The sequence below is a fragment of the Mustela lutreola genome, chromosome 4 (assembly GCF_030435805.1).
Source record: "Mustela lutreola isolate mMusLut2 chromosome 4, mMusLut2.pri, whole genome shotgun sequence".
Lineage (NCBI taxonomy): Eukaryota > Metazoa > Chordata > Mammalia > Carnivora > Mustelidae > Mustela > Mustela lutreola.
Genome location: NC_081293.1, coordinates 83,383,503 through 83,394,193, shown reverse-complemented (window position 1 = coordinate 83,394,193; position 10,691 = coordinate 83,383,503). Strand labels below are relative to the sequence as shown.

The window sequence follows — 10,691 nt, the reverse complement described above, 5'->3', positions numbered from 1 at the left end:
ATGGGGTGTGACTCAGGGTTCCTCAACCAGAGGGTTCGATGGACAGGACCCTGGAAAAGGAAGGCTGAAAATCTAAGTGAGGGTGAGGGCCCAGGTCCCATCTGCCTGAGCCAGGGAGGGTACCCCAGGAGGCTGAGTAGCAGGAGGCGGTGGCCTCACCAGCTCCTGACTCACTGAGGGCTTTCTCACAGGATTCAAGCTGCTGGAACTTGGGATCCCAGGCCAGGCCCAGGGGGTGGCACTGGGATTAATTCACATAGAATTAACCATCACAAATGTGCATTGTACGTTCTCTGATAAGGGACCAAGAGAAGGAAGAAAACAGATGGGTCAACACAAAAATACTCATAACAAAATAAGGAAGAAATTCTCATAAGAATTAGAGTCCTGGAATGCCCGGGTGGCTGAGTTGGTTAAGCTTCCAACTCTTGGTTTTGGCCCAGGTCATGATGTCAGTGTCGTGAGATTGAGCACCACATGAAGCGTGTTTGCTGGGTGTTTGCCGGCCAATTCACAGGAGCTTTCTGCCCAAATCCTTATCTCTTCACAGATGCATGATGAGAAGTAAGGTGTTTAATGACCTGACTACGCAGAGAAATGAGACTGCTAATCCACCGTGGAGGAAATGGAGGGCATGTCTGTAGTATAAGAGATTCCTTTGATCCAGCAAGCCCTGGTATGAAAGTCTGTGAAAAACGACAGCTGCCCAATCCAGGCAGAACTACTGGTAGTCCACAAAACTCAGGAATGAAATGTTGGATCACTCCACCAGATAAAGAATCATGACCAGCTGAGGTGCTTGTTCACAGTGAATGTAATGTAGAACGAGCAGCCAAAGTAGCAGATAGAATACCAGCTATAACCATGTGACCAGTTACAGAAATAAGGACTCTAATTCTTTTTTTCATAAGACTTTGTTCATTTGTTTCTTAGTTCAGAGTGCAAGTGGTGGGAGGGACAGAGGCAGAGGGAGAGAGAATCTCCAGCGATTCCATGCTGAGCACAGAGCCCCATGTGGTGCTCAATCTCACGACACTGACATCATGACCTGGGCCAAAACCAAGAGTTGGAAGCTTAACCAACTCAGCCACCCGGGCATTCCAGGACTCTAATTCTTATGAGAATTTCTTCCTTATTTTGTTATGAGTATTTTTGTGTTGACCCATCTGTTTTCTTCCTTCTCTTGGTCCCTTATCAGAGAACGTACAATGCACATTTGTGATGGTTAATTCTATGTGACAACTTATGTAGGTCAGAGGATCCAGATAGTTGATCAAATCCATGTCTGGATGTAACTGCAGAGGTATTTTTTAATATGTGATTTTCACTTAAATTTTGAGAAAAGCAGATTATGCTCTATAACATGTGTGGGCCTCATCTAATCAGTTGAAGGTCTTAAAAGAAAAGATTGAGGTCCCCAGGTGTGAAGGAGTTCTGCCTCCGGGCAGGGATCAGACTCAAACTGTCACATCAGCTTGGTCTGCCACCAATCTGCCCAATCTGCAGAGTTCAAACATGCCAGCTTTCACAGTCAGCAAATTCTTTAAAATAAATCTCTCTCTTTCTCTGTCTCTGTCCTTCTCTTTTTCTCTCTCAGTAAACACACACACATTCTACAACCCTACTACAGAAAGTACTTCACATTTGTAAATAAGAAAATGATGAATAAGGAATGGAAGATGGGCATCATATTTACTCAGAAATTATTGGCATGTGCCTTGGCTATTAATTATAAAAATTCTACCTGAAGTCTCTAGTAAATTCTCAACAAGCACCTTCAAAGAAAGTATAGAAAAGGACTAGGCTATCTACCAAAACCCAGAAAAAAACCAAACACCAAAATGAAAATCCAGTAACTGCATGAAGTAGTAGGTAAAGTGATCGTAAGAATAATATTAATCAAATAAGAAACATACACAACTGCAGCTAAGAAGGGACATATAGCCAGACATCAACAAAACATGAGCATGGGATTTGCTTCTCCTGGAGGCAATGGAGCCAGGATGCTGGGTTTCTCCAAACTCTGAGCAGGCCATTCTGGGTTTGATCCTCTGGCAGAGAGCTACCCACTGAAGAACTAGGCGTGGTTTTCTTTCCTTCAGAGAATTGCTGACAGACCATCTGTCACACACTCAGCCTGAGCCTGAGCATAAAGAATAGCAGTGTCAGCCACAATTGTGATTCTTAAGAATGACTCTCACCCCCAACCTAGTGCAGTATCCTCTCACAGAGAAGAACCTGGTTAGGAAGCTCGGAAGCCAGGCGACTCACATGGAATTAACACTGGGCCAGGGCGCATGGCTCTGGGGTCAGCTGTTCCGCAGACAGATTGGGAGATCTGACTAGCTTCTTGATCGGCGTTAAGAAGTGGGTCAGATTGAGCAGGATGGAGATGCGTAACAAAGAAATAAACGTGGACACCCGTGGCCAGCTGATACTCAACTTGGATGGCTCAGTGGGTTAAGGGCCTGACTCTTGATTTCAGCTCAGGTCAGGATCTCAGGGTCAGCTGGGCTAACCAGCACTTAGCAGGGAGTTGGCTGGAGATTTTTTTTTTTTCTCTCTCTCTCTTCTCCTCCCCCCTGTTGTACTTTCTATCACTCTCTCCCAAATAAATGTATAAATCTTTTTTTTTTCATGTTTAACAATCTTTAATTCAAATGTGAAAGTTCAAAAAAAGCCATATGTAGAGCTTGGGACTTGTTCTTTTAAAAACAAGAATGGAGAAATGCAACAGAATGATCTTTCCACTTTTTCTTCAGAAACTTTCAAGGAAAGGATAGATCATAGGGCCATAAAGATCCATTTAGTCATACCCACTTTCTCTCCCTACCAATAGTCTTTCACCCATTCCATCATCTTAATACACATTCCTGAAGGAAGATTTACAGTTCAGCTTGCTTACATAACCATTTAAAAATACTTAGCACCAGCTTGCTTCCTATAATGCCAAACAAATCAAATCATGAAACTACTTCAATATGCATTTCTTCTTTTTAAAACAAGGGGATACTTGTTTGTAGAAAGCAATACTTAGCCTACAGATACATTTCCCAGAAACGGCAGGTGCCATTTGAAGGCCTAGACACGCTCATGCTTTCAAAGTGGAATACCTAGCCTAATGTGCATAGAAGCATGAATGGCTAAGTTGAAGATCAATATTATAACTATTTTTTCTATTTATTTGAAGCACAGTAAAAAAAAAAAATTGGTACACTTTGGAAATTCAGTGGCACAAGGCACACTGCCATAACTTGAGGGACATTATACAGTTAAAAAAAAAAAAAAGTAAATAAAAAGAAAAAATATTCCCGTTTGAAACACTGCATTACATAATTTTACCTGCCCAAACAGACCATTTACAAATATTAGGTCAATAAACTGCTAACATCCATAAAAAGGTAGCTTTTTTACTAAAATGCAAGAATTTAAAAGATTGGTATCTAAACAAGAAAAGACAAAAACAAACTGGAATGAAAACCTAGGTATTACATCTAAAATCGGGGCTTTTTGTTTGGGCCTTCATACTCTTCTCTCCCTCTACCATATCCTGCTGGAGTTCCAGGCCCCATTCCTCTAGGACCCTGTCCACCCACAGGTCCCGCACCTCCCTGCCCAAAGCGCTCAATACGCATATCGCTTCCCATCATGGAACCACTCATGGTTGCTGGTGGGACTCCAGGATTAGCTTCATAACCTATGCCACCTCCACCACCTAGAGGTGGAGATTTCTGGCCTCCTGAACCATAGGGATCTCCCATGTTCATTGCTCCTCCACCACCCATTCTCATGTCTCTTTCTCTTGGATCCATGTAGCCCATCCGGCTATAACTTTCCTCTATTTGGCGTCTCATTTGTTCTTCCATTTCACGCTGACGAATCATCATCTCTTCTTCCCTTCTACGTCGTTCTTCTTCTTGCCTTAGTTGCATTTCTTTATGTTTCTGCATTTCTTGATTGTGAAGTTCTTCCATGCGTCTTAATTCTTCCTGGCGTCTCATCAGATCTTGACGCAGAAGATTTGCCTGATGCTCATGATAGGCATCTTCCATTTCACTTTCCAATTTGTCTTTTGCATCTTTCATGTTTTTTTTCAACTTGTTCCCTTTGCTGTTTTTCCATTTCATCCAGGGATTTCCAACGCTGAGAATATTCATACTCAAATGTGCCATGTTGGGCAAAACGAGGAGGTGTTTCTCTGTCCTTTTGATACATTGGATTCTTCTGTGCAAGTTGTTCAGGAAGGCCATCTTCATCATCTAATTGTTCAAGTGGTCCCACAATGACTGGACGAGGAGTTGTTGTCAGTAAGAAAACACCTTCACTGCATCTTTCAAAGGCTTTTCCTGCTGCTGGTTTAGAAGCAAATTCAACAATGCCTTTCCCTGTAGATCTCCCACGATCATCCACAATTACAACAGCCCTTTCAATAGGACCAAATTGGCTAAAGGCTTCTTCCAACAGTTCATTGGAAACGTAAGGTGAAAGATTTCGAACGGAGAGAGCGGCAGCGTGTGTGGCAAAACGAACCCGAAGCTGTCTACCTCTCATGGGTGTATCATCAAGTTCAGCTTTGGCAATTTCAGCCAATGCCCTAGATTCAAGTTTAATAAACCCAAATCCTTTGCCTTTATTGATAAAAACGTCTCCTGGTTCTCCATATTTAGCGAAAAGTCTTTTGAATTCATCCTCTGTGATATCAGCAGGTAGATTCCCAACAAACAACCGACAACGCTGAGTGTAAGTTTTCTCTCCAGGCCTCCTCAAGAGAGACAAGTTGGCTTTAAATCCCTCTGAGTCGGAGATCTTCTCCTCGCTGCAGCCGCCTGGCCCGCCAGGCGGGGGGGCCCTGGTGGTGCTGCTGGTGGTAGGGTAGGTGGTGCTGCCGACCTCCTGGGCCCCCGGTCTGAGGCGGGGTGGTGGGGACCCCGCTGCTCGGCGGCGCGGGCGGGGGCGCCCCGGGGGGGCGCCAAGATGACAGCGGGCGGCGGGGTCGGGGTGGGGCCCGGCCCCGTAGGGGCCCCGGAGGTCGGAGGAGTGGCAGGCGGTGCCGCGCCCAAGGCCGGCGGAGCGCTGCCCACTCCGGGAGCCGGGCCGGGTCCCTGAGGAACAACGGGCTTGGACGAGTCCTGTGGCGGCGGCGGCTGATGCGGTGGCAGCTGAAGCGGCAGCGGCTGCTGTGGTGGCGGCTGTTGCGTCCGTGGCTGCTGCTGTTGCTGATGCGGTGGCGGGATGGGGGCTTGGGGCCACCCTGGCCAGGGCCGGGCCCCATGGGTCCGCGGTTCTGATTGAGGCCCATGCCCGGCGGCGGGGAGCGGAAGTTGTGGAGGCCGCCGTGGCCGCCGCCTCCTCCGCGCCGGTGGAAGCCGCCACCGCCACCGCCACGACTCCGGCACCGGTCCCGAGACGTGTCTGTGATCAAGGGGCGGTGGAGAGGCAGAAGCGGAGAAGACGCTCAGGGCACGTGGAGGCCACCTTGCTTCGCACAAGATGGCGGATGACACAGGCCTTTTTTTTTTTTTTTAAAGAATGATAAGAGAGGCTGCAGGGCTAAACAAAGTGAAAGGCCAGTGAGTCATCATGGCATCTCAGATTTCAAAATGAAAATGAAGAAAGTGGAGAAAAACCCATCCTCCAAAACATGCCAAACTCCGGGGGGAAAAAAATCTGTTGCCTTTAAAAAAATGTGCCCTTGGAAAATATTTCCAAGGACATCTTCTGTTACCCGCTCATTGGGCTTCTTATGAATATTTATGGCACAGGTATGGAATGAATGCTGTTACATAGAGCATGAACATGGAAACAGGCAGAAGCCATGAACCGGGCATCAGAGAATGCATTGCTAAGGCAATTTCTGGTGCTTCAGGATTTCTTGTCAATTTGGCTGTGACTGTAATGGTATCTGTGGGGTGCTGTATACTTATGGACACGGCTCAGGGGCCAAGCCGTGGACTACAGCTTATCTTCCCAGGTCTGTTTAGAGAGAGGGCCAGAGCTCAGTATTGTTAAGTAAATTGCACATTTTTATTAAAGCAATAATCTTTGAAGAGTTTAAGTACTATTTTCCATTTCAGATGTTATGTACCACCCGAAGGGACAGTCAGCACTTAACATCATGGGAAAACTGGGGGTGACCCATGGGTTTATGTTGTTGAATAAAGGTGCAAGAACCTCTAGGAGCTTCAGAAAAGCACACATTTGCTCAAAATAATTTTTTAACTGAAACTGTATTAGGAACTAGTTTCAGTCCCTTTCTGGCTCACATTGGCCATTTTTAAAAAGGGGTAGAGGGAATGTAGCCACAGCACAGATTTATCCATTTCCACACCAGACCTGAGGAGACTCATGCTCTGCATTCTGTGTTCTCCAGAGAAGGACGAGCACCACTGTGATCCACAAAGCGTGACCACACAGCATCCCCATACTTTCATGTAACCAGTGGCGCAAGTGGAAACACAGGTGACCAGCCAGTCAGGCAAGTGACTGTAGTTGGGGTCGCTGGGGCCAGGGAGTTAGTCCGAGTCAAGTCAGCCCACGGAAGTGCTTTTATATATATATTTTATTATTGTTTTTTTTTCATTTATTTATTTTCAGCATAACAGTATCATTATTTTTTCACCACACCCAGTGCTCCATACAATCCATGCCCTCTATAATACCCACCACCTGGTACCCCGACCAGTGCATTTTAAAGGAAACTTGCTGTAATGGGGTGTAAACATTGGCAGAGAGAGGAGCCCTGTAGACTTCCTGCTCCTGCCGCCTACAAATACCAATGACTATCTCACTGTCAAGGAAGAGCCATGCATCATCTGTTTTCTTGTAAATGGCAGAATCAGAATCTACAAGTGCCTTTGTGTAACAGAACAGGTCTTATCAACTTGACATTCAGCACAATCCAATGTCCTAGTATAATCTGCTTCAGATTCACTTCAACTTGCTTGGTCTTTTGAGGATCCAAGAAGCTAATTAGTACCATTTCATAAAAATTTCCTAATGGGGGGTCAGGGCTCAGATGATTAAGTGTCGGACTCTGTATGATCTTCAGATCCTGGGACCCAGCCCTGTGTTGGCATCCCAGCTCAGTGGGAAGTCGGCTTCTCCCTCACCCTCTGCCTGTCCCCTTGTTTGTACTCTCTGTGTCTCTCTGAGTGTGTGTCTGTCTCTCTCTCAATTGGATAAATAAAATCTTAAAAGAAAAACAAAAACAAAAAAACCCCTCCCAACATCATATCTGGGGAGGGACTGTCACTTCCTTGTCAATTAAAGATGACAATAACCCAAATTGTTGAAACTTTTGTGCATATCCCTCTCTGATCCTGGGATAATTTGGTAGGTTGTCTTCATCATGTTGATGGTTTCCTTTTCTGTGCGCCATACTTTTCAGTGCTCTGAGAACATGCACGTAAGCCCATTTTTAAAATTCAATAGCTCCTCCTGGAATATTCTGGAGTGGATGACCACCACTCACACCTCACCAGCACATATGAGAGCACCTGTGATTCTGCTCCTTCCCCAGCATCATTTTTAGCTTAGCCAATCTGATGATTGAAACACATTATCCTATCCTCCAATGTGTGCTGTTCACTCTGTCGATGGAAGACTCAGGTAGGAGGCAAAGTAGTTGCAACTTCACTAATCCTAGAAAGCTAAAAGGCTAGAGAGGATATGAGGCAGGAGCCTCCTCTGTGTAGTGAAAGGGACCACAAAAATCCTTCAGGTCTCACTGAACTGGCTTTATTTACAAAAATATTTATATTGGAAGCTAAATTCCTTCTCTAGATACTAACATAAATATTAAGAAGGTTTCATTGTAACTCTGGGAGATATGCAGAACCATTTGGGAGTTCTTGTCTATTTCAGGGAATGTTCTATAATCTGGGGCTTGTGTCTCTCCGCCCAGCGTTTGGGCAGGAGGACCTCAACTGACCTTCCCGGATTTGAATAGATGACACTGAGGCACAGATCTGCTCAGTGCTACCACCTGGGCTGTTGAGTGAGCACTCCCAGGTAAAACATTTCTCAAACCTTGGCATTCATCACAGAAAAGGCAGGGTGGTCCTGTGTTCTAGAACACAGAATAAATAGATAGATAGAACACCCTGTGGTCTATCATTGGAGATTTTATTATGTATCAGGTGAAGCACAAGGGAGAGGAAAACAGGAGTGGAATCCATCTCTGTGAGCATCAGTGTCATGTAATAGTGCACTTCAGATGTCTGCCCAGCGTAAATACATGGAAACACTGCTTTTCTTACAAAAAGATACATATTACACATAAATATGTAGATCAGTGTTTATAACTAAACAACCAAAATGTTCCAAACATGAAAGCCCCATCTAAATTTCTCCAAAAGCTGCTATATATCTCAAATGTTTACTTTTCCCTATGTTTTATTTATGAAAAGCTCCTTTTTTTCCATCACTTGGCAAACTCAGGGCTTGTTAGCTTGAATATCCCTGGCCTATATTCAAACACATTTTCCCTCCTCTTCTTTGCTTTAATAAAATCCATCCCCAAGTGTGAGGCCTGGTTCTGTTTTCTGTTGCGTCACGATCACCTTGTTCCACGAGCCCTGGTGGTGGGCCAGCCAGACCCAGGCCCTGCTGCCTGGCACAGTCAGAATGCAGCCTGCTAACAGCCACAGCCCAATACCTTCATTTACTGCTGAAAATCTCCAGCCAGGAGGAATCAAATACCATCCACTGAGAATCAAAAGCCTGCATTTTCTTTTAGGTTTGAGAACCATCAGAAAGTGATCTTAGCTGGAATCAGCTTGTCATAAGAAGGGAAGTGGGGAGGTTTCAAAACTGAAAGTCTCACTGGGATCTTTAAGGTCTTGGCAGCAAAGACCCTTGTCGGGCACAAAGCATCTTACAGTCAGTTTTTCTCCTCCCTTCCTATCGGGCATTTAATTTTTGTTATGTCTGATTTTATTTCCAAAGGGGTTGTTTACATTAGAGTGTACCTTAGTGTTTAAAAGCTACAAGCTGACATTTATGAATTTATGAATTATATAGAAGATGTAAGGAATAAGGAAAAGAAGCCCATACACATCCCAACCATTTTAAGAAATGCGGTATCATCCACATCTTTGGAGTCGTCTGTACATCCCTCCCCCTGTCTGTCCATCAGTCCTGTTCACTATTCTCTGTGTTTACCTTATATTTTTACCAAAGTAAATGCATTGCTAAATCATATTTGATTTTGTATAGTTTCGAAACTAGAACAAATGCAACCATCCTGCACAATTTTTCTGCAAGTCGCTTTTATCTCTTCCTCAATAGCATGTCCAAGTAATGTACACTTACGATGTTTCACGGTAGTTCACTGTAACTTGAGCATGATACTGCAGAGCACATACCTTCCACTCAACAGGACTGGGTTGGTCCCTGTTTTTTATTACTACAAAATGGCAGGTTTTCTCTAGCTCTATCAGTAGAATAACTCTTTCAAAAGGCCTGCTCTCTTCAGCCTGGCCCAGGTCCTGGTGAAGCATTTTCAAAAGCGATGGCTCTAACTCACAGCCCTACCACAGTCAGAACCCATGGGCAGAGGCATGACATCATCACACAGGCAGCTTTCCGTGGTGTCAGTAGAACACTCCATACCGAAGACATTCTCAGAACTGAATCTACTTTCTAGACAGCACCGTGAATGTTGAGAAACTTGGGCTGCTGGGTAGCAGTTCGCTGCAAGCCTGGGAGAAATGTGAACTCATTTGGAAGTCCTTACCTACTTCCTCGGCTTTGTAAATTTTGAATAATCATTAATTTTCTAAGTCCCTCTAGCTGAAGTTCGTGAAGATTAATTGAAATAAAACATCTTAAGATGTTTTCAAAAAGTACATGGCTAAAGAAGCACAAAAGAAGTTTGAGTTTCTTTTGTACTAGGGTGATGCAAGGAAAGAACATATTATGTGGGGAGACTGGAGCTGCACACAGAGGACAAACGTTCCTGGAATTAAACAAAATTCCAAGGACAACTCCAGATTGTTTTCTTTTTTTTTTTTTTTCTTTCTTTCTTTTCAGCGTAACAGTATTCATTGTTTTTGCACCACACCCAGTGCTCCATGCAATACGTGCCTTCCCCAATACCTACCGCCTGGTTCCCCCAACCCCCCACCCCCTGCTCCTTCAAAACCCTCAGGTTGTTTTTCAGTGTCCATAGTCTCTCATGGTTCACCTCCCCATCCAATGTCCCTCAACTCATTTCTCCTCTCCACCTCTCCATGTCCTCCATGTTATTTGTTATGCTCCACAAATAAATGAAAGCACATAATTGACTCTCTCTGCTTGACTTATTTCACTCAGCAAAATCTCTTCCAGTCCCGTCTATGTTGCTACAAAATTTGGGTATTCATCCTATTTGATGGAGGCATCATACTCCATAGTGTATATGGACCGCATTTCCTTATTCATTCGTCCATTGAAGGGCATTTTGGTTCTTTCCATAGTTTGGCGACCGTGGCCATTGCTGCTATAAACATTGGGGTACAGATGGCCTTTCTTTTCACTCCATCTGTATCTTTGGGGTCAATACCCAGTGGTGCAATTGCAGGGTCAGAGGGAATTTATATTTTTAATTTCTTGAACAATCTCCACACTGTTCTCCAAAGTGGCTGCACCAACTTGAATTCCCACCAACAGTGGAAGAGGGTTCCCCTTTCTCCACATCCTCTACAACACAC

The 10,691-nt window shown here is 44.6% G+C and overlaps 1 protein-coding gene across 1 annotated transcript; it reads right to left on the bottom strand.

Annotated features, from left to right (window-relative positions):
• Positions 1–2,640: 2,640 nt before the first annotated feature.
• Positions 2,641–9,610, bottom strand: LOC131830144 (splicing factor, proline- and glutamine-rich-like). Its single transcript, XM_059172519.1, is given in 6 exon segments — positions 2,641–4,091; positions 4,093–4,845; positions 4,847–4,966; positions 4,968–5,233; positions 5,236–5,454; positions 9,535–9,610. Coding segments are annotated over 6 exon segments (2,031 nt in total). The 3' UTR covers positions 2,641–3,494.
• Between the last annotated feature and the right edge of the window lie 1,081 nt (positions 9,611–10,691).